The sequence below is a fragment of the Xiphias gladius genome, chromosome 19 (genome assembly GCF_016859285.1).
Source record: "Xiphias gladius isolate SHS-SW01 ecotype Sanya breed wild chromosome 19, ASM1685928v1, whole genome shotgun sequence".
In the NCBI taxonomy this organism is placed as follows: Eukaryota; Metazoa; Chordata; class Actinopteri; order Istiophoriformes; family Xiphiidae; genus Xiphias; species Xiphias gladius.
In genome coordinates this window covers 20,690,825-20,718,495 of record NC_053418.1, presented here as the reverse complement: position 1 = coordinate 20,718,495, position 27,671 = coordinate 20,690,825, and the positions used below count along the sequence as shown (strand labels likewise).

The 27,671-nt window shown below is 42.7% G+C and overlaps 4 protein-coding genes across 8 annotated transcripts; 3 read left to right on the top strand and 1 right to left on the bottom strand.

Annotated features, from left to right (window-relative positions):
* The first annotated feature begins 203 nt into the window (after positions 1-203).
* snrnp200 (small nuclear ribonucleoprotein 200 (U5)) lies at positions 204-13,426 on the top strand. The gene is made up of 44 exons (XM_040155056.1): positions 204-507; positions 732-895; positions 1,492-1,663; positions 1,785-1,977; positions 2,147-2,202; positions 2,352-2,450; positions 2,568-2,720; positions 2,819-2,918; positions 3,011-3,147; positions 3,248-3,325; positions 3,520-3,693; positions 3,801-3,938; positions 4,019-4,174; positions 4,260-4,430; positions 4,548-4,741; positions 4,910-5,033; positions 5,235-5,384; positions 5,498-5,740; positions 5,834-6,022; positions 6,128-6,325; positions 6,449-6,601; positions 6,704-6,784; positions 7,119-7,202; positions 7,509-7,615; positions 7,698-7,816; positions 7,903-8,057; positions 8,141-8,330; positions 8,423-8,596; positions 8,714-8,874; positions 8,978-9,205; positions 9,330-9,521; positions 9,629-9,807; positions 9,923-10,074; positions 10,170-10,278; positions 10,374-10,482; positions 10,598-10,787; positions 10,895-11,059; positions 11,175-11,296; positions 11,408-11,551; positions 11,663-11,839; positions 11,950-12,110; positions 12,312-12,393; positions 12,492-12,584; positions 12,677-13,426. The coding sequence occupies exons 1-44, from the start codon at positions 463-465 to the stop codon at positions 12,824-12,826; spliced, it is 6,411 nt and encodes a 2,136-aa protein (XP_040010990.1). The 5' UTR covers positions 204-462; the 3' UTR covers positions 12,827-13,426.
* Positions 13,427-13,430: 4 nt separating this feature from the next.
* Positions 13,431-16,588, bottom strand: ciao1 (cytosolic iron-sulfur assembly component 1). Its single transcript, XM_040155057.1, has 7 exons — positions 16,178-16,588; positions 15,390-15,538; positions 15,195-15,306; positions 14,967-15,055; positions 14,675-14,876; positions 14,390-14,456; positions 13,431-13,954 (listed from the first exon to the last, which is right to left on the bottom strand). Exons 1-7 carry the CDS (start codon positions 16,314-16,316, stop codon positions 13,720-13,722), a joined length of 993 nt encoding a protein of 330 aa, XP_040010991.1. The 5' UTR covers positions 16,317-16,588; the 3' UTR covers positions 13,431-13,719.
* A 528-nt stretch (positions 16,589-17,116) lies between these two features.
* tmem127 (transmembrane protein 127) lies at positions 17,117-20,218 on the top strand. 5 transcript variants are annotated; one of them, XM_040154121.1, is made up of 4 exons: positions 17,117-17,211; positions 17,615-17,960; positions 18,054-18,218; positions 18,755-20,218. In XM_040154121.1, exons 2-4 carry the CDS (start codon positions 17,717-17,719, stop codon positions 19,063-19,065), a joined length of 720 nt encoding a protein of 239 aa, XP_040010055.1. In that variant the 5' UTR covers positions 17,117-17,211; positions 17,615-17,716; the 3' UTR covers positions 19,066-20,218. The 5 variants fall into 5 exon arrangements, with proteins under 5 accessions (XP_040010055.1, XP_040010057.1, XP_040010059.1 ...); XM_040154123.1 differs by having other exon boundaries at positions 17,118-17,211; positions 17,619-17,960; XM_040154125.1 differs by having other exon boundaries at positions 17,128-17,221; positions 17,619-17,960.
* Positions 20,219-20,924: 706 nt separating this feature from the next.
* Positions 20,925-25,487, top strand: es1 (ES1 protein, mitochondrial). The gene is made up of 7 exons (XM_040155750.1): positions 20,925-21,041; positions 21,146-21,198; positions 21,277-21,390; positions 21,537-21,668; positions 21,801-21,893; positions 25,013-25,178; positions 25,298-25,487. The coding sequence occupies exons 1-7, from the start codon at positions 20,925-20,927 to the stop codon at positions 25,430-25,432; spliced, it is 810 nt and encodes a 269-aa protein (XP_040011684.1). The 3' UTR covers positions 25,433-25,487.
* Positions 25,488-27,671: the final 2,184 nt, after the last annotated feature.

Here is a 27,671-nt window from a genome sequence, read left to right as displayed (position 1 = left end):
TATGGGAGAGTGCTAATAAGTAATTAATCAGAAATAAATTCGATTTTTTTCCTTGAGAAACCATGCTGATTTTGTATTCTGTAAATACTCTATTGCGGGTTTAGGGAAATTTAAAAACCGAAAGTGTGCTGAAATGAACACAGCCTCTAGGGGGCGCTACTCGTTCTTGCCGTTCGTACCTGGTCTAACCTGTGACACCGGAAAAGGAAAACAGGGGCAGCAGCGGCTTGTTGTGCGCTCGTGTTAGCAGTGCTTTTGTAACGTATGGGAAACGCTTGTTTTCTTGTGTGAAACTCGGACACCGTGAAAACAATCTCATGCTACAAATTTAAACACTGCACCGATGCTCACAGCGTCTCCATAAAAAGGCAGAGTCGACTCAGCTCTGTGGATGTTTAGAGTCGGCGGGCTTGTTCACTTTGAGTAAGAGTGCGGTAAAAGCTAGAAGACAAAACCCGAACCATGGCGGATGTTACTGCTCGTAGCCTGCAGTATGAGTACAAAGCGGTGAGTGTGTTTTCAGAGAAGCACATGAACACTAGCACATGGGAATTGCGAAATTTAATACACCATTACGGTATCGAGCCGGCTATCTACGAAATATGTTTTTAATCCAGGCCAATCTGTGTTTAGCTAGCCGTTCCGCTATCTAGCAGTTAGCTTAGCCGGAGCCGTGCACACTGATGAAAGTCACTGACTGATCCACCTTGGCTTTGTGTTTTGATTGTTAGAACTCAAACTTGGTGTTACAAGCTGATCGCTCTCTGATCGACCGCACACGGAGAGATGAACCCACCGGAGAGGTGCTGTCCCTGGTGGGGAAGCTGGAGGGGACAAAGATGGGTGACAAGGCTCAGAGGACAAAACCCCAGAAGCTGGAAGAGAGACGAGACAAGTCAGTACTGTCAACAGCACATTTCATTGTCCTTTACAAGTTAAAGCAGCATACTGAAGTTTCAGAGTAGTTTCACATTGTCACCACACACTTGTATACCACGTACACCAGATTCAATTCAGTTCAATTTTGGTTTTAAAAAATGAATTATATAAATAAGCCAGTCCAAAAGTTAATTGCAAAATAATGACTGCCATTTGCCAGTCTATACCAAATGCTTAAATGAGAGAAATTCTCACCTGTTCATGATTACGTCAAGTCAGGAAATATTTCAAAACAATATGAGGTTTCATGTGCTACATTACACACTGATAACTTGACTTTAGAGAACTGAAAAGAGAGTTTACAAAACTTTCACTGTGATGGATTATCTGTCACAAGCAGATCTGAAGGCTCTGCAAGATGATTCTCATTCTACTCTGAGATTAAGGAAAAACAAAAATCTGTGCTCTGCTTTGGAAAATATTGGCCACTGAAATGGCTTAAACATTTCATGCATGATCCTTTTAATACACTACACTTTAATACACTTCCAGTGTCTGTTGCGTGACCCTAGCCTTAATCCTTTCTCAATTTCTTTTGTTCCCTCTTTACAGGAGACGAAAAAGAGATGAGGACAGGCACGATATCAACAAAATGAAGGGCTTTACCCTGCTGTCTGAAGGCATTGATGAAATGGTGGGCATTGTGTACAAGCCTAAAACCAAAGAAACCCGAGAGACCTATGAGGTGTTGCTTAGCTTCATCCATGCTGCTTTGGGAGATCAGGTCAGTAAACACTACGCCAGCTGCTGTCTTTGAAAAATCAGCTTGTGGGTTTTTTTTTTTTTTTCATCACTCCCCAGCACCTGATCTGTCATTTCACTTGGTTATTATATCTCATCTGTAGCCACGTGATATCCTGTGTGGAGCGGCTGATGAAGTATTGGCAGTGCTGAAGAATGACAAAATGAGGGATAAAGAGAGGCGACGTGAAGTAGAGCAGCTTCTTGGACCCGCCGATGACACACGCTACCATGTGTTGGTCAATCTGGGCAAGAAGATCTCAGACTATGGGGGGGACAAGGACTTGCAGAATATGGGTAAGTACATGGGTACAACTATGGAGTCATTATCATAAGTCTGTTAATGAAAATGTACAGTACTTTTTGCTATAGTCTAACAGAAACCTCCTTACTGACAATCTCATGTTACCTGTCAATGTTTCATGAAGATGTTCTTGTGATTGTGCACTATATTTTATATCCACAGATGACAACATCGATGAAACCTATGGTGTGAATGTCCAGTTTGAATCTGATGAGGAGGTGAAGATTTTTATTTTTATTTTTTTTTTTGCTTTTCCTTAAGAATTTCAACTCTGAAGTTATACCAGATGGGTAGCTCAAAAGTTCAGGCTTTAAAAAATTTGGGCTAAATAGGTCGTGTCATTAATTTTTCTTTTCTTTTTATGTAGGAAGGGGATGAAGACCAGTTTGGTGAGGTACGAGATGAACACTCCGATGAAGACAGTGAAGGAGAGGAAGCAGATGTGGGCTGCACTCTTACAGCCAATGTAAGTGCAACATCGGCATCAATACCAGTCCTGTATTAAGCTCGTATTCTGACTGAATCATTGTGGATTATTACACACTGTACTGCACAAAATACTAATAAATTACTCTTCATTTAGCTTGGTGTCACAGGGGATGTGATGACAGTGAAGAAGAAAGATCTACATCCTCGTGACATTGACGCCTTTTGGCTCCAGCGTCAGCTCAGCCGTTTCTATGATGATGCCATTGTCTCACAAAAGAAGGCTGATGAAGTCTTAGAAATCCTCAAGGTATGTTTGTCACCTCATCTGCTTTTAACTTTTTGTTTAGAGCAGATGCATGTGTATTTTTCAGACTCGCTCATCCGTCATCTCTCTGTATTCCACAGACTGCCAGTGACGATAGAGAATGTGAGAACCAGCTGGTGTTGCTGCTGGGTTTCAACACCTTTGATTTCATCAAAATCCTGCGTCAGCATCGTCGCATGAGTAAGTCCATGTTGTAGAATGACATGGTTTCAGATTGTTGTATCTTGTGCCTTGTTGAAGTTGTTCATTTTGTTCTTCTTTCTGCCAAACAGTCCAGTATTGTACCATGCTGGCAAGCGCTCAGAGTGAGGCAGAAAAGGAACGCATCATAGGAAAGATGGAGTCTGATCAGGAACTGTCAAAGATTCTTTACCAGCTGCAAGAGACAGAGAAGGAGGATATTATTCGAGTAAGACCGCTTGTTTGTGAAATTATGTGAATACTTTGCATACATTGACTTTCCTGTTTAGTTTGTCACATCTGTTATTGTTGGGGTTTTGTGTCTTTAGGAGGAGCGATCTCGCAGGGAGAGGGTGAGGAAGTCTCGTGTTGATGACTTGGAAGCAATGGACATTGACCATGGAGAGGTAAATAATGTAACAGTGTTCATATATAAACTGTGCATCACGCGAGCAGGTTGATTACCTATGGTAGTTTCACTATTAAATATCCTGAGATTACTACATTACGTGGTAAAATGGCATCAGTGACACTGCCATATAGGCATGAATACACTAAAGTTGACATGTTATTTAGATTATCCTTTCATCTTTTCCAACAGTCAATGGCCCCACGGCAGTTGCTAGACCTTGATGACCTGGCCTTTACCCAGGGCAGCCATTTCATGGCCAACAAGCGTTGCCAGCTGCCAGATGGCTCTTTTCGCAAACAGCGCAAAGGTTATGAAGAAGTTCATGTGCCTGCCCTCAAACCCAAGCCCTTTGCTGAAGATGAGGTTTGTTGATTGTGTGTCTCATTAGGGCTCAATTCAAAGGTTTCCACTTGATAAGGACTGGATAGATTTGTTCATTTCCTAAATACAGACTATCATCATGTCATTAGGTACTTGTTGCTATTGAGAAGCTGCCCAAGTATGCCCAGGCTGGATTTGAAGGATTCAAAACCTTGAACCGTATCCAGAGCAAGCTGTTTAAGACCACCATGGAGACAGATGAGAACCTGCTTGTGTGTGCACCTACGGTAAGAAAACCCCAAATCATTTTTACAGTATCTCCTAAGTGTATTTTATCCTATAATTTTGATTTTCTTTGTGCACACAGGGAGCTGGTAAGACCAATGTTGCCCTGATGGCAATGTTGAGGGAGATTGGAAAGCACATAAACCTAGATGGAACCATAAATGTGGATGACTTCAAAATCATCTACATCGCACCTATGCGCTCACTTGTACAGGAGATGGTGGGAAGTTTTAGTAAGGTAAGCCTCTACTCTCACTCCTCCAGAGCTTTGTTTACATACTTTGAGGTCAATTACAACGGTTTTACTGATCTTGTCATCCCAGCGTTTGGCAAGTTATGGCATCACAGTGTCTGAGCTGACAGGAGACCACCAGCTCTGTAAAGAAGAGATTAACGCTACTCAAATCATCGTTTGCACACCTGAGAAATGGGACATCATCACCCGTAAAGGTGGAGAGCGTACCTACACCCAGCTAGTGCGCCTCATTATCATCGTAAGTAATCGCAATGTGTTGAAGAAGGCTTTTGTCATGAAATACACCTCGTAAAGCAAATGTCGAAATTCATTCGACAAAAAAGCCTCATGATAACTAAGTGAATGTGTTGTGCAGGATGAAATCCACCTGCTGCACGATGACCGTGGACCCGTGTTGGAATCTCTGGTGGCGAGGACCATCCGCAATGTTGAGCTGACCCAGGAGGACGTGCGTCTGCTGGGCCTCAGTGCAACACTGCCCAACTACGAGGATGTTGCTACCTGCCTGCGTGTAGATCCTTCCAAGGGACTCTTCTACTTCGACAACAGGTATGCCGTTTGGAGAGTGAAAAATGAAAGACAAAAAAAGAGAGGTTAACACATGGGTAATCGCGTTTGGAGTTCAGAGGACACTTTCCATGACAGCTACATGTTTTTTCATGTTTGCATTTTTATCATATTCATCTTTGATAACCAATTTTTTTTTTTCCTATATAGTTTCCGACCTGTGCCCTTAGAGCAGACTTATGTTGGCATCACAGAGAAGAAGGCCATCAAGCGTTTCCAGATCATGAATGAGATTGTGTATGAAAAGATAATGGAGCATGCTGGAAAGAACCAGGTGAGTGCCATCTGGCTTGTTCTTTCCACGTAACCTGTTTCAGTGACCTAATTGCTATGAGGAAGAAACTTGGATCCACAATGACTTAGAATCCTGTGACTGTATATGCAGTTGCCGTACACTACCTGCTGAACTAACACTGATCTACAACACTGTGTAACCAGATTTGAAAGACTCCTGACATTCATTTGTCTCCCATAGGTGCTAGTGTTTGTCCATTCCAGGAAGGAGACAGGAAAGACCGCCAGAGCAATAAGAGACATGTGTTTGGAGAAGGACACACTTGGTCTTTTCCTCAGAGAGGGTTCAGCCTCCACTGAAGTGTTGAGAACTGAGGCAGAGCAGTGCAAGGTGAGCTAACTTGAAACTTCACCGCAACAAAATAAGATAGGTGAGCAAAATCAAAGTTTCCTTAGTGCTTGGTCAGAGTCCTGTTAGATTTATACCTGAACTTTCATATCCAGAACCTCGAGCTGAAGGATTTGCTGCCTTATGGTTTTGCGATCCATCATGCTGGTATGACCAGAGTGGACCGTACGCTGGTAGAGGATCTGTTTGCCGATCGACACATCCAGGTTCTGGTGTCTACAGCCACTCTGGCTTGGGGTGTCAACCTGCCAGCACACACTGTCATCATCAAAGGGACGCAGGTGTACAGCCCAGAGAAAGGCAGATGGACTGAGCTCGGAGCCCTGGACATTTTACAGGTCAGTCTGTACTGGATCGTTACTTAGCTGCAGTAAAGCCGGCTTTATAATGTCATTAACAGCAATAACTTGATTAAATATGTCTGATTTCAGATGCTAGGTCGAGCTGGTCGTCCTCAGTACGACACCAAGGGAGAGGGAATCCTGATCACGTCCCACGGAGAGCTGCAGTATTATCTGTCCTTGCTCAACCAGCAGCTGCCCATAGAGAGTCAGATGGTGGGCAAGCTGCCTGACATGCTCAATGCAGAGATAGTACTGGGCAATGTGCAGAATGTAAAGGTTGGTGACTGAAATATACAGACACTATGTTAAAGGTATAAGGATCTGATCAAACTTTTCCTTTCTTTTTCAGTTTCTGTAATTTCTCATATTTTTTTGTATCAGGACGCTGTGAACTGGCTCGGCTACACCTATTTGTATGTGCGCATGCTCCGCAACCCCACCCTGTACGGTGTCTCTCATGATGACCGGAGTTCCGACCCCCTGCTGGAGAGGCGTAGGATGGACCTGGTTCACACAGCAGCTAGTGTACTGGACAAGAACAGCCTGACCAAATATGACAAGAGGACCGGCACTTTCCAGGTATGCACGTTTTTCAGCTGAGTTTGGGTCTTAGTATTTTTTGTGGTTCCAATGTTTTTAAAGTAGTTATGAATTAGATTTCATGATTTTAATGGTTGACTTTTTGTGTCTCTTTACCTGAAGGTTACAGACCTGGGACGCATTGCCAGTCACTTCTACATCACTCATGACTCCATTCAAACGTACAACCAGCTGCTGAAACCCACTCTCAGTGAGATTGAGCTTTTCAGAGTCTTTTCACTTTCCTCTGAGTTCAGGAACATCACCGTGAGAGAGGTAAGTTGACTCCTGAAAGACATGGTGGTTTGTATATAATCCTCAACAAAACGTCATCAAATATGCTGAATTTAAATAGTAACGCATAACTTTGTCTTTCAGGAGGAGAAGCTGGAGCTTCAGAAGCTTCTGGAAAGAGTTCCTATTCCTGTGAAGGAAAGCATCGAGGAGCCCAGTGCTAAGGTAGCACACATAACCGGTGATGTTTTTTAAAACGGAAGTAATGTTGCGTTTGTTCAGAAAAGCCAACGACCAAAAAACAGGTATTCTTAGTGCAGAGGATTTAAGAGAAAGTGGTTGATTTCAGATTCCAGACAAGGCAACATTGTTCCAAAGTAAAGGCTCTTATTTGTCTTCACTCATTTTTTTAGTTATAAGTTTATGATACGCTGCCACAGTTAACTACAATTAATGATCTAGTCCTGATGATGATCGTGGCTTGGTGTATCGTTTAACAAGCAGTCACAGATTTAACAAGCAGCTTGTACATTTTGTACTTTCTGTGTTCTTATTGCAGATCAATGTGCTGCTCCAGGCGTACATCTCTCAGCTGAAACTGGAAGGGTTTGCTCTCATGGCAGACATGGTGTATGTTACACAGGTATGGCGGTACATATAGAATGTTAATTATTTTTTCTGGTTTTGAATTGCTGTTTCCATACATTTCCCAAGTATATTTTCTTTCAGTCGTTTTGCACAGGGTACTGACTTTTGTAATCTTGAATTGAAGAAAAAGGCAGACCTATGACAACATTTTCCATATCCTGACATGATAAAATAAATTTCCACGTACTAATGCCAATGTAACTGTCCGTGAATACTCTTTCGTCCATGATAAATGTATAAAAGTGTCAGTTTTTATATACATTTTGTAAAATGGTTATATATTCTTTTCTTTTTCCTTCAGAGTGCTGGAAGGTTAATGCGGGCCATTTTTGAGATCGTGCTGAACAGGGGCTGGGCTCAACTCTCAGACAAGACCATGAATCTTTGCAAGATGATTGACAAGAGAATGTAAGTATAACTCTTTTCTCTCCAGATTTAAAAAAGACTTTGCCGTGCCAAGCAAGGCCACTGATATTCTGGATCTCCACAGGTGGCAGTCGATGTCTCCGCTGCGACAGTTCAAGAAGCTGCCGGAAGAGGTGATCAAGAAGATCGAGAAGAAAAACTTCCCCTTCGAGCGTCTCTATGACCTCAACCACAATGAGATTGGTGAGTTTTCTTCCTCCACCACATGCTCATTGAATTCCCTCCTCCACCTGGACTGTACTTGGAAGTCATAAGTTTCATTTTTTCAGGTGAGCTGATTCGAATGCCAAAGATGGGGAAGACCATCCACAAGTACGTCCACCAGTTCCCCAAACTGGACCTGGCTGTCCATCTGCAGCCCATCACCCGCTCCACGCTGAAAGTGGAGCTCACCATCACTCCGGACTTCCAGTGGGATGACAAGGTCAGTAGTGAGACCCATGATGTGCTGCACCTAAATTGTCTCTGTTTTTCAGCCTCCTGACACACTTTAATTTTTCCACTTAGATTCACGCATCATCCGAGGCTTTCTGGATCCTGGTTGAGGATGTGGACAGTGAGGTCATCCTCCACCACGAGTACTTCCTGCTCAAAGCCAAGTACGCCCAGGACGAACACCTTGTGACCTTTTTTGTCCCGGTGTTCGAGCCTCTGCCACCGCAGTACTTCATCCGTGTAGTCTCAGACCGATGGCTCTGTAAGTAACTTGACTGAAAAGTGTTATAGAATGAACAGAGTGTTTATGTAAGCGTTTCAAGTAACTGGTTTATTTTTCCTCTTTCTTTTCAGCCTGTGAGACTCAGCTGCCAGTATCCTTCCGTCACCTGATCCTACCAGAGAAGTATCCCCCGCCTACTGAGCTGCTGGACTTGCAGCCACTGCCTGTCACTGCTCTCAGAAACTCTGCCTTTGAGGCTCTCTACCAGAACAAGTTCCCCTTCTTCAACCCCATTCAGACACAAGGTACATAGTGGGAAAAAAATGTGTCCGCTACTCATCCAAAAGACATGTCGTTCATCAAAGGATAGGCGCGTTTCACTCGGCTTTCTTGACTCAGTTGTTTTGTTCCTGTCCCCACAGTTTTCAATGCTGTGTACAACAGTGATGATAATGTGTTTGTTGGAGCTCCCACCGGCAGTGGGAAGACCATCTGCGCTGAGTTTGCTATTCTGAGGATGCTGCTGCACAACGCAGAAGGTCGCTGTGTCTACATCACCCCCATGGAAGCACTGGCTGAACAGGTGCGAAGTCATGTGGACGCTGGAAGTGCACTTACCAAAACTAGCATTGCTTACTTTTTTCCATCTAACGTAAGTATTTATCATGTTAATCTTTGTCTCTCAGGTATTTGTCGACTGGCACCAGAAGTTCCAGGATATCCTGAATAAGAAGGTGGTGCTGCTGACAGGAGAAACAAGCACAGATCTAAAGCTCTTGGGAAAAGGGGACATTATTGTCAGTACCCCTGACAAATGGGACATCCTGTCTCGTCGCTGGAAACAGAGGAAGAACGTCCAGAACGTCAGCCTTTTCATTGTGGATGAGGCCCACCTCATCGGAGGAGAAAACGGAGTAAGAACACATTGCTGCTTTGTGCTGTGTTTCTGCGATTTCATGTTGTACAGATTAGGTGTGTACTGCCATAGTCATTTGTAGGCTGTGCATCATGTCAATGTCCCTTGTTTCTTTTCATTAGCCTGTGTTAGAGGTCATCTGCTCCAGGATGAGGTACATCTCCTCTCAGATTGAGCGCCCCATCCGCATCGTGGCGCTCAGCTCGTCTCTGTCCAACGCCAAAGATGTGGCCCACTGGCTGGGCTGCAGCACCACGGCCACATTCAACTTCCACCCCAACGTCAGGCCCGTACCTCTGGAGCTGCACATCCAGGTCTGTAAACTGTGTGCTAGTCAACAAAAATAGGGATTTGTCTTTGCAAGCAGACATAAATTCCTGTCAGGTTCCTGATTTGCTGTTAACTTTTCTGGCCTGTTTAGGGCTTCAATGTGAGTCACACTCAGACTCGCCTGCTATCTATGGCTAAGCCAGTATACCACGCCATCATGAAGCACTCTCCCTCCAAACCGGCCGTGGTGTTCGTCCCGTCCCGCAGGCAGACGCGCCTCACAGCCATCGACATCCTCACTTTCTGTGCTGCCGATGTGGTTCCTCAGAGGTCAGTAACTGCAATGAGACTGTGCCCTTTAGAAGAGGAATAGACAGTGACAGTGCTGTTGTTGCCTTTACATCTCCAAACTGTGGACAAAGAATAAATGTTTGCCTCTCTGTAGGTTCTTGCATTGCACTGAGAAAGACCTTGCTCCATTCCTGGAGAAAATAAAGGATTCCACTTTGAAAGAGACTCTGGCCAACGGCGTGGGCTACCTGCACGAGGGCCTGTCTGCAACTGAACGCAAAATAGTGGAGCAGCTCTTCAACTCAGGTACGACTCACTCCTGCTCTGCACTCTCAGTTTGGACAATGTAGGTTTACAACTGAATGATTATTTTGGTATCTTTGGTTCTTTTCCTTTTACAGGTGCTGTTCAGGTGGTGGTGTCCTCTCGTTCACTCTGCTGGGGCATTAACATCTCGGCACACCTCGTCATTGTCATGGACACCCAATACTACAACGGCAAAATCCATGCGTAAGGCTCCCACTAGTTTACTTTCAAAACGTCTGTACCTGTCTGATGTGTTTTGTTAGTGACATTATCCTCCTGTTTTCACTCTTTCTCCCCAGGTATGTGGACTATCCCATATACGACGTCCTCCAGATGGTGGGCAAGGCGAACAGACCCATGCTAGATGACGAGGGACGCTGTGTCATCATGTGTCAGGGCTCCAAGAAGGTAGGACCTCTGTGGTTTCTGTCCTGTTCAGTTTTGAAAACCGTGACTTGAGCTAAAGCACTGACTCTGCCACAGTAGGAACAAACCAAACGTTTCCTTTGTCTTTTCTCAATAGGACTTCTTCAAGAAGTTCCTGTACGAGCCGCTGCCGGTGGAGTCTCACTTGGACCACTGCCTCCATGACCACTTCAATGCTGAGATTGTCACCAAGACGGTGGAGAACAAGCAGGACGCTGTGGACTACCTGACATGGACGTTCCTCTACCGCCGTATGACCCAGAACCCCAACTACTACAACCTGCAAGGTGAGTCTCATCCTGTCACTTTTAAAAGGCAAAAAATATTTTAGAATAAACTTAATCAGATGTTGGAAAACACTTTTAAATATCAAGTTCTGTTTTTACCTTGTCAGGCATGTCCCATCGTCACCTGTCAGACCACCTGTCTGAGCTGGTAGAAAACACATTACATGACCTGGAGCAGTCCAAGTGCATCAGCATAGAGGATGAGATGGATGTAGCACCACTCAATTTGGGCATGATCGCTGCCTACTACTATATCAACTACACCACCATTGGTTTGTGCCAACACTGTTGAAAATCTGTTATCACTGCCTGACTGTCTGGCTAAGCATAGATCCTTCATGTTTGAAATCAAACATAACTATGTTGCTTTATTTTTGTGTTTGGCAGAGTTGTTCAGCATGTCCCTGAATGCCAAGACAAAGATCCGTGGGTTAATTGAGATCATCTCTAATGCCGCTGAGTACAAGAACATTCCCATCAGACACCACGAGGATGCACTTCTCCGACAGGTAGATACAGCACACTGACAGGACACATATGTAACGGATCATTTTGCAGTAATGTTAGGACATTCCTACCGAGATTAAATGTAATTTTGTTGTCTTATTTTTGCATTTCAGCTGGCACAGAAAGTGCCCCACAAACTGAACAACCCCAAGTTCAACGATCCCCACGTGAAGACGAACCTGCTGCTGCAAGCCCATCTCTCCAGGATGCAGCTGAGCGCTGAGCTGCAGTCGGACACCGAGGAGATCCTGAGCAAGGTAGAGATTCCTGGTGATCTTACCACTGAGGGGGAATAAGCCTTAGACGCTCATGCTTATGGATTTGATTCCATTATGGATATTTAATGCCCGTGTTTGTTGTGTTTGCAGGCGATCCGTCTGATCCAGGCCTGTGTCGACGTGCTGTCCAGTAACGGCTGGCTGAGTCCTGCACTGGCAGCTATGGAGCTGGCACAGATGGTCACCCAGGCCATGTGGTCCAAGGACTCGTACCTCAAACAGCTGCCCTTCTTCACCTCAGAGCACATCAAGCGTTGCACAGAAAAGGTGCATCAGTGTTTTCTCAGTGTTATACTAAATGCGCTTCATAAAATCGAACTCATCATGGATCGTACGCATATTGAAACTGACCATCTAATCCCTGCTCTTTTCATCAGGGTGTTGAAAGTATCTTTGACATCATGGAGATGGAGGATGAAGACAGAACTGCTCTGCTGCAGCTCTCCGACAACCAGATGGCCGATGTGGCTCGCTTCTGTAACCGCTACCCCAACATCGAGCTGTCATACGAAGTGGCGGAAAAGGACAACATCAAAAGGTACGTATGGATTCTGTCTGTTGGCAGCATCGTTTGAAGAAGTGACTGAATGGATATATAAATAAAGTCATAATGTTGTAAAGGAAGAAATACAAAAGTTAAACTCCTGCTTGACAAGGATAATGATGTCTACTTTTCATCGTTTTCATCACACGTTATTTTTTGGCAAATGTTAACGTGTGTTTCCATGTTTCTTCGCAGTGGGAGTCCAGTTCTGGTTCAGGTTCAGCTGGAAAGAGAGGAGGAGGTGACTGGGCCTGTCATTGCACCTCTCTTCCCCCAGGTAAATCACATGTGTTTTTGCTTTTCCAAGAATATCTATAATCTCTCTTTTTCATTGACAGGTAATAACTTTTTGGTAAATACTTTGCATTGTTACAGAAACGCGAGGAGGGCTGGTGGGTGGTGATCGGAGACCCTAAGTCCAACAGCCTCATCTCTATCAAGAGGTTGACTCTTCAGCAAAAAGCAAAGGTCAGTGAGTCTCTCCCACTGCATTTATTCTGTTGCTCAAAATGCTCTTAAAACCAACAGTTAGTTTATCTGTTATGTGCCTCCCCTCGCAGGTCAAGCTGGACTTTGTTGCACCAGTGATGGGCATTCATAACTACACCCTGTACTTCATGAGCGACGCATACATGGGCTGTGACCAGGAGTACAAGTTCAGTGTGGATGTGAAGGAGGCCGACAGCGACGGAGACAGTGACTCAGACTAATCAGTAACTTGATTATTGCAACCTCCGACATTTTGTTTGATATAAAGGATCAGGTGGTTTTTCTTGTTTTGTACTACTGTAGATATTCAGCCTTATTCATGTCCCTTGACTTTTCCTATAAGCATGTCATTGTTCATCCTCTACACTCTTGTGAAAATAACAATGTCTTTCACTTCAGTACTTTAAATCGTCTGAATGATGTACACCAGTCCAGAATCATAGTGTACAGGATTGTTTTTACAGTTAATATAATCAAACATGTATTACAAATACATGGCAAACCGGTCTGGGTTTTGAGTGTATTAAGTCTATTACACTTTGTACTTAGTGATCAACTGTCAGTTTTCAGGTCTGACCCAAAATTTGATAAAACCGTTGTAGATTAGAAAACACATTTATCAAGCCGGACTGCCCTATGAGGTTAGTGATGGTACACTTATTCCAGACTTGGAGTTCAAATACAAAAGACAACTGTCCAGTTTTATTTTTGGACTTTAATTGTTTTGTTATGAAATCTAGTTGTTGGACTGGTCTAAATGTTTTTAGTATGATGTGCTGTCTGGAATATTTTTTGCAATAAAGAGAAGTCACATAACAGTTTTTATAATGTTTTGTTTATTTATATAAACATCATGAATTAATAAATTCTCAATTTAGCTGTTAAAGAAATATGTAGACTCAAAGCACAAGATGCACTGAAGCATTATCATTTTAGAAACAGACATGAAAGATGGCAGCTGACATCTTTATACACCATAATATTAAGCAGAATCCCGAAGAGCTATCAGATAAACTGTAAGATATGAGTGAAGAATAACGTGGTGTCTTCAGGACCACAAAGTTGCCAGTGTAAATTGCAGTAACTTTTTTTTGTTCAGTGAGACACCGCACATTCAGTCTTCTTCTTGGAACCTCCAGATGGCCATCTCTCCGTTATCACTGCAGGAGGCCAGCAGTCCCGCCTCCTTTGGGTTCCAGGCGACACAGTTGACGTCCTGGCTGTGAGCCTTGGTCACCTGAGCAGCCAAGGAGAACAACAGCTGGTCTGGATCAGCCGACTCATCCTCCTTAAACACTCGAACCGCATCATCACCACTGGCAGTTGCCAGGGCACCAGTCAGCCGACACCTGAGCACACATACATAAAAAATTTTCGGTTTCATCTGACGAGATGACAAATTCAGGTGAAGACCTGTGAAGATGACAGTGCATTTGACATGTCAAAATGGCTTCATCATATTGAGCTGGTGATCAGTTAAGCTGAATGGAGGTTTCATGTTATTCTTTCTTGCACATAGAGTACAGCTGACATGTTTTTACTTATGTGTCAATTTACCTTCTGCACCAATACTAAGAGAGGCAGCGCACGTTTACCCTAAAATGCCACATTCCCCTGAGTTTAACCGAATTCTGCCTATAGTATGGAAAAACAAATGCACAGCATTCGATGAGAAATCTCAGAGATGATGAGAAAACCTTGGTGAACGAGCAGACCAATCCACAGATCTCATGAAACCCAGGGTACAAGCAGGACTGGGAGTGCATTGTACCAAGCGGTCTTACCAGGCGACATCATACACCGTTCGTCCATGGTACCCAGACAGAGTGCAAACACACTTCCAAGACAAGTCTGTTGAGCAAAGCAGAGCAGAAAAAAAGAAGTTGGAGAAAAAATAAGTCCACCGTCGTCTGTCCACTTCCCACAAGATGGTCATTTTCCTATTCTTTTTATATGCTTTGACAAAGATGTTCATTAAATTTACATTTGTACAAAGCCAGACAATTTAATTACTAACAAACTTAACCGCCTTGTTTTGATTAATTATTCTTCTGCCGCTAACAACTCACCCTCTCCGGCTTCATTTGGATACTCCTTCCAAATCTTGACAGTGCGGTCATCGCTGCAGGAGGCCAGTCTCTGTCCAGTCGCATCAAAAGACAAGCTCCAGACTGTGGACGTGTGTCCTTGCAAGGTAGCCCGGCACTCCCAGTCGTCATCCTCCTCCTTGTAAATACAAATGTTGTTGTCGTAGCTGGCTGAAGCCAGGAGCTTTAAAAACAGATGGTAAATGCATAGTTAGAGAACGGTGCAACAAATTGGGAAATCATTCAGGGTCACACAGAGCAGAGTGTGACCTACCTCCTGGGTCGGGTGCCAGACAACATGCTTGACATCTTGAGTGTGGGAGTTCACGACAGTAACACACTCATACTCGTCGTCTTCATCCACTTTGAAACACAAAGGGAAATAGCTCACTCTTATAAACAAACTGGGAGATACAGATCAATACATTACACGATTTCGTATTATGAATTGGATTCATGCCATGCCTCTGAGGTGGTGACACACGGGAGTCTTAACACAAACCTTCCCACACCCAGACACTCTTGTCTCGGCTACATGTCGCTAGCAGATTCCCTGAAGGGGCCCACGCCACACATTTGACCTCATTTTCATGTCCTTCCAAAACAGTCAAACTCTAGAAGACAAGATGAGACTCTGGGTAAAATCTACAAAAGCTGCAGCACTTCACAAAGCAAATATTTAAACATCTCACCTTACCTCAAAGTCATTGTTCTTCTTTTTCCAGATGCACGTGGTTGCATCAAAGCTGGCAGAGGCCAGATAATTCCCACAGGGAGACCATGCCACCTTCCTCACAGTGCGCTGGTGTCCATCCTCAAGTACACTCTTACAAATCCAGGAGTCACCTAAAAAATAAAAGACATCAGAGATTTTGCCTGACTGTTTTTACAGAGGCCTTTAATTCTTTTAATAAATATTGAGGACAATTTTACAAATCAGCGAGCAAAAATGGATTTACAGGATGCATGCACCAATGTAATGAAGCACCATAGTTTTTTTCATATTTAATTAACGGGATTAACCAAAACATACATTTCTATCTGGTTATTTTATGTAAGAAATGGTTTCTCTGTTAAATTTCCAGAAATGGTATTATGATATATAATTACACACTTACCTGTGCCAATGACAAGCAACTACCATTTTTTACTTGCAGACCCAATATATTGAGATGTGCTCTAACTGTAATCTCCCTAAATAAAACACCTCTGTCTCAAGTTATTCTCAGCTTGTTCTACTCATAACTACTCACCTACTAGATGTTACAAATAAAGACTGACGGTGAAGATTATTTTCAGGATGACAGGAACATAAAATATCATCATTGCTGACATTTTGGATCACTCACAAGAGAGGGTACGACGCATCCTGCCACACTCTGCTACACTGTCATATTATGTTATCTGACCATTATTATGTTGAATCAGTGTCATCTCGTGTGTTGGAAGTTAACTCTCATTCAGTCCATGTTGTTGTTAGCTCACCTTCTCGTCCCCATATCCGGACGGCCTTGTCGCCCCCGCACGAAGCCAGCAGCGTCCCAGACGGGCTCCAGCTCACGAACCAGCACCGGGAGTCCGGGTGTGCGTTCAGTCTCTGGACCAGGGACAGAGCCTCCTTCATTTCTGAGCTGGTGAAATATCAAATGTCTCCCGTCCCCTGTCGGTTACCGCTGACAGTTAACCGACTCCTTGTAAACCCGTTAATAAAAACAACACGACGCGCCGTAAAAACCCGCACAAACAAGCGGTGCTAATGTCCCAAACAACAGTCACTCGTCAGCTTGGAGAAGAAGTGTAGGAAAAGGGCGAATCTGCACCAAAGAACAAGGTACAAAAGTTCACTAAAACAACCACATCGGAAATGCCGCCATCTTTGATTATCAGGTGCTTTACGCGAAGCATTGTGGGGTTTCTTTTCGTTCTCTTTTTTATTTTTTTTATTTTTTTAATTTTTATTTTTATTCTTGCCACAAATGTAATAAAAAAATAAAGCATAACAAATACCAACATGGACAGTTGTCGCGTTCAGAATTAAAAACCGAAAACTCAATTACTGCTCATTGGGATTGTCGCCACAAGACATTTAGGTCATTTCTCTGAGCAAATTCTTATTTGATTTATTGATTTATTCTTTTGGACCTGTATAATTACCAATTGTGTCTCATTATGTAATATATATCTTTGTATCTTATTCTTAGTCTACACATCTATAAATAAAGTGCAGTGACTTAAAGTATTTACGCCTGCTCACACCAGGTAGTATCATACATTCCACCTTTATGTTTTTGTGTGTTGTAAAATAAAAATAATATATATAGCTATTGTATAATTTTATCACATAATCGGAATAAAAATCTACCTTAATAATGTAATGCAGATGAGCATATTTACTGCTGTTGTTGTGTGTTTGGAGCAGTCACCAGTAGGTGGAAGCACTGATCGCCACTCGTGTATAGACTGCAGCCTATTGAAGCTACGAGGAAGAATGCTGTGAACAAGGAAGTCGATATTTTACAGTAAGCCAGCGTAAGCTGCTTTTGTTTTGTTTTGTCTTTGTCTTTTCTGTACCAAATTGATGGTCGTTTTAATCACTGTAGGTATCAAAATTAGTTAATATGTTGTAGTTTATCTAATTTGTCTCTGTTAAGTTTATTTTTGTACGACAATCGGCGACGTTTGGCGTTAGCCGTGATCTAGCTTCAGACACCAACAGGAGAGCTAACAGGCCTGAAGGCCATCTGTCCATTGTGTTCCCGTCAGTCAGATACAAAACATGTTTTTATCAAGGAGATAGTTGCAAGGTTGCTCTTCGTTTAGAAACATTAGATATCACAACGAACAAAGTGCCACGGCCGCCGTCATCCGTGTATTGCCCTGGTAACGTTAGCTGCGCTGGCTAACAGTTTTTATTGTGGTTAGTCAGTCTGCCGATCTCAACGTTACCAACGGAGCGTTTAGTGCAGTCACATTACTGACGGTAAAGGGGGACACCAGCACTACAACAGACCATACGGAGAGTGGATGACCATGTACGCCCCGCCGGGTTCTAACGTTCCTGGAGGCCGGAGGAGGAGAGGAGGAACCTCCCTGCCCAAGCAGCCGGAGAGGAGCCTGGTGTCGGCTCTGCCCGGAGCTCTGTCCATCACAGCGCTGTGCACGGCTCTGGCGGAACCGGCCTGGCTCCGGGTTCATGGAGGCACCTGTCCAAGACAAGAGCTGGGGGTGGCAGATGTCTTGGGATACATTGACCCCAAGCTTCTGGACGGTGAGAACCAGCACGAGCCCGTTAAGACCTGCAGCAGAGATTGATCTGGAATAGTTCACTTGTAATACTTTGTGATGTCTCTGTGTCCTCCAGATTACTGTGTGAACCCGCAGACCATCTTGCTGCTGAGGGTGATCGCTGCATTCTGTTTCCTGGGCATCCTGTGCAGCCTGACTGCTTTCCTCTTGGATGTGTTTGGTCCCAAACACCCTGCGCTAAAGATCACCCGCAGATATGCATTTGCACACATTCTCACAGGTATTTAAGGCTAATTCCGGTTTATTTAAACCTGGTGTATTTCCCATAAATGTGGCTATTGTTGCTCTGTGGGTCATGCCAACTTTGCACTTGCCAAGTCCATTGTTGAGAATCAGGGAAACAAGGACTCAGGCAGAACAGCGTATATTGGGGCAACCAGCACGAACGTCCTACAGTTTTCCAAATAAACATGATTTTTACATGAATTATTTCAAACGCTTGTCTATGAGATATAAACACAGAAATTAGCCTCCTGGAGTTTTTATTATGCTAACTTATAGGTAACTACATCCGGGGCAACCTGCCGGCTGACCTAATCACCCTGCATATTCATCCGCACACGCCCTTGTGTTTACATTTGTGAGGCCAACTTTCACTGTTGTTATACTGTCTTCTGAGGAAACTCAAAAAGTTAAATGCAATAGCAAATTATGTGTATCTGTCATCCTGCAGTTCTTTTCAGGTTCTTTTTTTTTTTTGCAAAAAAGACAGTTTGCATTTTATGAATACTTACATTTTTCTCTGTCTCTCATCAGTGTTACAGTGTGCCACAGTGATAGGCTTCTGCTACTGGGCCTCAGAGCTCATCTTGTCACTACAGCAGCAACACAAAAAGTACCACGGCTCTCTCATATACGTCACCTTCGCCATCAGCTTTTACCTGGTGGCGGGGGCAGGTGGAGCCTCTATCCTTGCGACAGCTGCGAATCTCCTGCGCCACTACCCCACCGAGGAGGAGGAGCAGGCTTTGGAGCTGCTCTCGGAGATGGAGGACAGCAGTGAAACTTTTCCTGCTGATTATGACATTGCCAATCAGTTTCAGCCACCACCTGCATACACGCCCTAATACCGCCAGACTGGCCTTGCTAACACGCGCTTCTCTCTCAGCACAGCTATTGGCTTGATGAGTAAACCCCACTCTTTATCAAATGGATATCTTTTTCAAATACTCTCCGTAAAGAACACAGTGTGTGTACGGATAGTGCACAAACTCTTTGACTGACTGTGCTTGGGTGCATGAAAGCTTTCTTTAGTGGTGGCAGAAATTTAGGGAATAATTCTCTTTCACCACAGAAGTTCATAATTTGCATGTAAATGGCTTTTAGGATTTGGTCCTTACATGTAAAGAAAACTCAACCACAAGGAGTGCTCGGCTTGCCTCATCACAAGTAATTGATGAAACAGCCTGATCAATGCCATTTATTGAGGCTGAGCTGTCGGCAGATTGTCAGCGGTTGTATTGCTCTTCGTTGGACATGGATGGAGCTTTGTTAAGCATCGTTTTGATTTAATTTGTGATATGCTTGCCATGTGTATGATTTTATTTTACTGATACATCAAAAAAATCAGAAATACACTGAGAAGATTGTTTTAGACTTTATTTTATATAAAATATCAGATGGACCTTATTTATTATTTAGTCTGTGCTGTGTCTTATTTCCTTTCTTTTGCTTTGTAGACATCTGTCACTGTTTTAGTCTTATTCAATCACATCTGTACTTGAAATAACACAAGGAAATTGTCAGAAAAAGTGAGATGGGTCTTTGTGGTGATTTTAAAAAGGATCATAGCATGTGTTTATAGCTAGCAGCCACGGAGAAATGGAGAAACATTTTCGTATGTTTGACAAAAAGGGTGACATTAAGTAACAGAAATCTCACCATGTATGTTGGTCGTGTCATGTTTCTTGTATTTCATTTCAAAAAGAAACATTGTTTGTACTTTGTGATTACCATATGTGACAGTTTCATGTGTGTTTGCCATGCATGATGTCTTTTGTGAGCAAATTCTAAACCTCTTGGCAGAATCTTATGGGAACAACTCATGTAAGGCGCCAGCTGAGGGTTAAAATTGTGATTGGCGTGCTGATTCTAGATGGTTGTATATTGTTCTGTTCAAATCATTTTCTGTGTTTTGTTCTTCAAACTGTTGCTATACTTTCATCACCAGTATGTAAATTTTGATTGTTTATACATAAAAAGTGAACATAATAAAGTAAATGCCGTATTTTGCCTCACGTTTTTCATCTGTAACTTGACACTGAATCTTGTGCAGCCTATAGTTAAGAGCTACAGTTTTGATATAACACTATGAGTTCTGTGTGACCGGGGTACTTCTGGGTTAACTGTCTAGACATTGGAGAAGCAAAATGGCATTACAGTGAGTAAGAGCCTTACAACCTAATAAGACTTTAAAGGGCATACAGTATGCCTTGTATAAAGGCATCGCATATACATATATAAGAATTTCCAAAAACTGCACACAGATGCAGAGAGTTGTGTAAAAGTCATTATTATTAGTCAGTATGTTTGCATTATTTCTGCAGTTTCCTCCACTCAGATCCAATACCAAGAATTAAATTCTAAATGGGTCAAGATATTTCATGGGTTAAAGCACATGTTTAGCTTACTCACCTAAGCTTAAGTGTCATTCTGTGGCCAAATGAATTACGTTAATCAGATGAATAAACAAGGTTGTAATAGGGAAAGGTGTTCAGGAGGGGAATAGATCAGTCTAGGCAAAGAAGCGGCGGCACTTATCAGGAAATAGAGCTTACAAGTTAACGTCACTTGGCCACCCTCTGGGCATATATATACGGACAACAACAGCAAGAATGATATTGCAACCATCAAAAGTCTTTACAGGTTCGGTGGCAAACTGTTAAGTCATATTTTGCTCCCAAAACAGTGAGATTGAAGCTAAATCATGCTGGCAACCAGGACTTTGCTGTCAAAACAAACGCTGGCTGTTCTTTTTCGCCAGCCTGCCTGCTCTGTTCACCACGGTGACTATGGCAACTGGGGAAATACCAATGTTGCAGTGGTAAGTGAAAGAAATCAATAAAACATCGGGCAAAAAAAAAAAAAAGGTAGGCTGAAATATTAGTTTGGGCATTATTGTGATTTGTGAATCAAAATGTATTCCAGGTTTTCTCAGGATGTGGCTGGTGGGATGGGACTGATGTCCATGAGGGAGTGTAGTGAGTATGGCTCAGGACAGGAATTTGGCATTAACATATCATCATGCAGAGATGGTAATTCACATCTCTTGTCTTCAGCACCATGTACCACCTCAGCCGTAACGGTGCTCGCTTCAAGATGTTTGCTCCAAATCAGCAGCAGATGCATGTGATGGACCACATGAGAAAGCAACCTGCCTCTGGCGAGAACCGGTAGGCTTGTTAGGAAGTACTGATGCACTATCAGATGGATCAGAGTCATAGAAGGGCCCAGTGATTTACTTAACTTCGGATGTTACTCCCCTGACCTGACTAATTCCACAAGTTCCTATTTGTGATTATTTCCGGCCGTTACACAGGAACATGCTGGTGGAGTCGGCTCGCTTCAGTCACGGACAGGGAATGATGCAAATGCAGGACCTGTCCAAACTGGACGTCAACAGCTTTGATGCCGTCATCTTTCCTGGAGGCCACGGCATCATCAAGAGTCTGTGAGGAACAATGAAAATTGAAGTCATTCCTGTGAGGCTGTGTTGTGTAAAATAGAGTAAAATGAGACACAATACAAGCTGGTATGATAAAGAAGGAGCACTAATAGTAACATACATCTCTCAACTCTTTAGATCCTCCTTTGTGAAGGATGGCAAAGACTGCAAGCTGCATAATGATGTGGAAAGGGTGCTTAAAGATTTCCACCGTTCACGCAAGCCTATTGGGTATGTATCATCTGGTCCCTCTTCAATCCATCAGTGCTGAAGGAGCAATACTGTGGAACTCTACTTGTGTATGATCAAGAGGTTCGAGTATTAAGGGAGTGTCACTGTGGCACTTAATTCACACCACACTTCAAATCAGATTACATTAGACTAGATAAATGTGAGATGTGAACAATCCCTGTAATGGAATTGGGACATTGGAGTGAATGTAGAAAGGCATACAATGAATACTGAGCTTTTATAGAACAGAACAGAAAAAAAAGGAAGATCTATATTTACGTTTTGCATAAAACATGAGTATTAACATTTGTATTCATAGTTTGGCCTGTTATATCATCTGAATTTTGTTTGGTTTAACATGGTCGGTACAGTGTTTCCCGGAAACTAAGTTTTACTTTTACCACATATACCACAACCATAAATGATAATGCCAATAGTTATGGCATATTCCTGTAAACAAAGTGTAAAGCTTCTCAAAATCCTTTTGCTTACACATAGTAAATAGTATACTAAAACTACAAAATATGGGCTAAGGTACATTTGTGAAAACATTCACAAGATGTGAAATAAAATATTCACACAAATAGGCAAAAAAAGTCTGAAAATTCAATAAAATACTGCATTAGTTAACTGAAATAAAGCTAGGAAAGAAATTAAAGTTAAAGAAAGGCTCAGTTTTTTCTTTAATACTAATTATGTCAGTGAATTTGTAAAAACGTGCTTTATGAACTTTTTGAGAAACTGTTTGACTTTCTCCTCCAAGATTGTGCACCATTTCAGAGGCTGTTCGGCGAAAGTCTCCACTTTGTCTCCCACTGATCACAGCAGACACAGTAGGAAGAGGCGCTGCAGTAAAATCAGTCTTTACACTCTAAAGAGGACGGCGTAAAGTGGGCAACATGAAGGCCCTGAGACAACGTAAACTAATCCACAGGGCTAAAGCAGGTGGGACATTAAGAAGGCTCCAATACTGAGGCTACATAGAGTAAGTGATCTGGTAGAAAGCAACTGATCCTTTGGCTACTACACTGGCCCACGGGGACTGTTCGGGGTGTCGAGGCCTTGCAGACAGGTGACAGGGTCAGATGAGGGGACACCTGGTGGCCAGACCACGAATGGCCGGTCTTAGATGACAGGAGATGCAGGATTACAGGAATTTAAGAGGAGAGTTTGAGGCTGAGGAGGAAGGAGAGGATGAAGCAGCTGTCGACATGACAACGTAGGGTTTATCTGACCTTGACCCAGCCATCGTTTAAAGGATAATACCAGTAATCCTTTCCTATTGCCATTAATGCCTATAAATAGTTTGAGCAGTTGAAAATATTTTGATCAAAAATGAAAACACAATGAAAAAATTATTGAAAACAATGACACTTAAAAAGATGTGCAAAGTGGGCGTTGCTGTTCAATGTAGGAGTCAGTATCATTATCACTGGGATTCACATGTTGCTGTTTAAGACAGATGCCTCTCTGCTTTCAGATACACCCCCCCTCCATTGTTCCCTTCTGTTGAAATCTGTTAAATTGATCTGTCGACAAAACAAACAGTGTAGAAGTCTAAAGTCAGACCGTCTCTCTCAAAGCAATCACAGAGGCTTCACAGAGGCCTGCTCCGCTTTAATTCATTTTCATGGAGTTGGAAGGGCCACATTTCAGATCTGGTTTGAGGAGCTGTAATTCACTTTGCAACAGCCAGCACTGAGGTAGGGTGGCTTACAGAGCTTTAGAGGCAGATATCACTGTGTAGATTGATGGAGTCCAGCGGGGGGAGATGCTCAGTGCCTGGGAAGTTCTTCGGGGAGACAATTAAAATGACATTATCACAGACTGTACTGACTTTCAACCTCAGCAGACCTCTGCATACGCTGTCAACAGAAGTCAATACTGTTTTTAAAATTTCTATTTCTTCAAGATACTCAGTGGTTGCTCGCTCTGATTAAAAAAAAAAAATAATAAAAGTAGGATATTTTTCATATGATTAACAGTTGAACTTATTGAATCCACAGATGACTATCTGACTGATATTATGACCAGGTCTGTTACTGTAACAGCCAAATATCACTCTCTTTTTCCATTCTTTCTATCATTCTTCGTGGGCACTAGTATCGTACACTTTAGGTAGCGTTGTTCTCGCTGCACTGCATGGAAACCATCCAGAGCTTCACTGAAGCCGTCCTGGCAGATCATGACTCATAGCTACACTGTAAGTGGGCTGTGATTTTCAGACTGGTACATTACCTTGAAAGTCTGGGTAAATTCCCCTTACAAGCATTATATAAGCCTGACTACTCAGTTATGCACTGAGAATCTTGCCTTACTTTGGATTTTGGAGACAAACGGAGCCCTTTTTGAAATGTTATTAGTCACATCTGTGTTTTTCCTTTTCCTGTTATACGGTGAAATCATCAACAAAAAACCAAGCATAGGCATTAAAAGCACTTGAATTTCTTTAGCGGCACATCACACCCACACGGGTGCTTCCACTTATCCAATTATATTTCTGCTCAGGTTCAAGTTGGGAGGAGCTATTCTGAGAATGATCTGAGGTCACCAAACTGCATCTCCTTACAGGGCGGCACATGCCTGGTTCAGTTTGAGACCTTGGCTGCGTGTCTCCCCTTCACTCTCTTTCCATGTTCCCGGTTTTTGTTTCTACTGTCAAGTATCCACTAGAAATAACAGAAGGAGTGAGAGCGATATCAGCACACTCCAACACAATCCTGAGAAGAGGTCCAGTCAGGTAGATGAGGTGAAAACACCTGTGTGGGTGGACCATACTGTAGGTGTGTGCATGGGGGCTTTAAATAACATGCTGTTACATCAGATGTAGTCCCATGCTTTTATTTATTGACAATTGGTGATCATAACAGCTGACAGTCAGTAATCTTGGCTCATATTCATCTTTTGGTCATTAATAGTAGTTTTACATGTGCACACTGAGAAGACTGAGCGTCACACTTCTTCCTCAGTGCTTTATAGTGGGAGAGCTTTTCTTTTTCAGGCTTTGAATCCATCCTGTCTGGATACTGGTAAGGCAATTATTCTCACACCCTGATCGCTCTTGCCTCTAAATCTTGACTTGATAAAAGCCTCGGCTCACAGTCTGCTCCTGTTTTTAGACTGGCCAGCATGGCTCCTGTGCTGGCCTGCCGTTTGTTGCCCAGCATCGAGGTGACCATGGGCTATGAGCGGGACGAAAACACTCGCTGGGGGAACTGGCCTCATACAAACATGGTGCAGGCTGTAAAGAGCATGGGTGCACGCCACAATGTCCGTGAGCCATATATATCCTCTCAAAAATCTCTAAATTATTTTGGACAAAATCTGAATAGATTTATGTTCATTTTGTCATTATTTTTGTTTTGAAATTACTCCAGCTTTGACCTTAACCTTTTCCTTTTTACGAAGCCTATGTGGATGAGCAGAACAAAGTGGTCAGCACCCCTTCCTTCATGTGGGAAACAGAGTATCACTATCACTATATATTTGATGGTATCGGAAATATGGTCAAACACGTCATGCGCATGTCAACAAAGTAAGCTGAGACAATGAACATGAAAAAGCCTCAGAGGAAGTTGGTGTTGACGTACAACATACGAGTCTGTATTGTGATGAATTCTTATCTGAAACAATATAAATGCTTTAGTTAAAGAGCAAATGGCTTGTCATGTGTTATTGATGGTCTTGGTTAATATGGGTAAACATACCACATGTATAGTAGGTGGGCCAAATCATCTGTATGAGTCCAGGTACCATCAACAGAGAGCAGATCTGCACTTATGAGTCACTACCTATGCACCTAGTTCAGGGTTTGGAACCGGAGACACAACTGCTGACCCATGACAGGCAGGGAGATGTTCATTGTCCTCCCAGTGACACATCTGTGTAAAGGTCAACCAAAACATAGTTGAAAGCTCAACTCTGCATTTGATCAAAGCAAACACTGACCTTATAATCTATAGGGTCAGTACTTAAATGACAATTGCTTCTGATCCTTTGTCAGTTTTATTCAGTATTGCAGATTTGGGATCACGAAAAAACACCAAAACAGTACATTACACTACATAATCTCCAAACATAAGATGTACACTACAATGTCTTTTGTAGTGCAGACATACTGTTCTTTGTAGTGTAGACATACTGTTCACCCTATTATTATTTTCTTAATATCACTAAAACTCCATGAAAATTATAAGTTAAATCTGTCATCCAAATCCTTGAAATAAACACTAATATTACAGACAGTTTCTGGCGATGTTGTGCAATGTCTCATTGTCGCACCTGCTGCCTCCCGTGGTAAGATGGCTCACCTTTGTCCACTAGGGTATCCACTAGGGTATCTACAGTATATCGAAACACAGGGCGTTTGAGGATGGAGTGAAATAGCACCGTGACTCTATGGAGGGCACTGTTGGTCTGTCAGTCGGTTGGTTCACTGCTTCGGTCCACACAACTACAATTGGAGGAATTGCCATTGAAATTTTGTACAGTCCTGGTCCCCAGGGGATGTATCCCATTGACTTTGATGATCCCCCAACTTTTACTCTACCAACACCAGCAGGATGACATTTTTGGCTTTTAGTGAAATGTCTCAGCGACTACCGGATGGATCATCATGAAATTTGGTACAGATGTCAATGTTCCCCTTGATGAATTGACTTTTTATGTAGTGCCATCTTCAAGTCAATGTTTTTTGAAAAACTAACATCCCCCATCAGCCTCAGCTGTACTGTGTGTTTAATGCTAATTAGCAAATGTGACAATGCTTCACTTGATGAAGATGGTGAACATTGTACCTGCTTATCATTAGCATGTTAGCAGTGTCTCTGAGCATGCTCACATTAGAATTTAACTCAGAGCAATGCTGTCTTTAAGGCCAGCCCCACCGAGCCGCTAGCATGGCTGTAGATTCTTATTCCTGTTTTAAAATAAAGCTGACTTGAAGTTTTTACTTTATGTGTATTCTTATGTATTTTAAAGGAAGTTCATAAAGAGAACTTAAGAACTGGAGGACAAAAAGGCAGAGCCTTTGACCCCTTGTTTATGTGGCGGACACAAAATATGAGATTGCTGTGCTGACACATGTACACTGAATCTGGATAAAATGGTTTCCTAGCAAGGACCACATCCCACCAGTGTGTGATAAAGGTTTAATGATATGAGGGAAGTATGAAGATGCATCTCAGGTGTTGTGCCAGCCAACCCTAGTTGGTACCTGGAGAGGCGAGAGACAAGAGGTATGAACGGGTATGAATAAGAGAGAGGATGAAAGGAGGGATGAGAGACAGAATGAGTGTGGGTAGAGATGAGCAAAGAGAGGGATGAGAAAGGAAAGGGAAAGTGAGGGTGGGTGGAGACAACTGAGACAAGAGGAGAGGATGGCTTAACTAGGTATAAGTCAACTTGACAGGTGATTACAGATGTGGCTGAGGCATGGCCCTTCCCTTGAAATTAAGTTAAGTAGTTGACACGATCAAGTTAAACAGCAGCTGTGTTCATTGTCACATGCTTTTCCTCTAAGCACTAAAAAAAGAAAAATCAACTAATACATTAAGAATAAAACAATTTATTCATTACAAACATATAAAAATGACAACACCAACGACCAAGTTGAAAGATATAAAAATTTCCAGTTTGTACAAAACTTTCAAAACCATCAGCAGAAATGCATTCTCAATCCATACGAAGATTTTCATCCGGGTTATAATTAAACCTAAAACAAATGTTGAATCTTTCCAAAGTATAGCTACAAAGATATTCTTTAAGTCTCAGTGACAT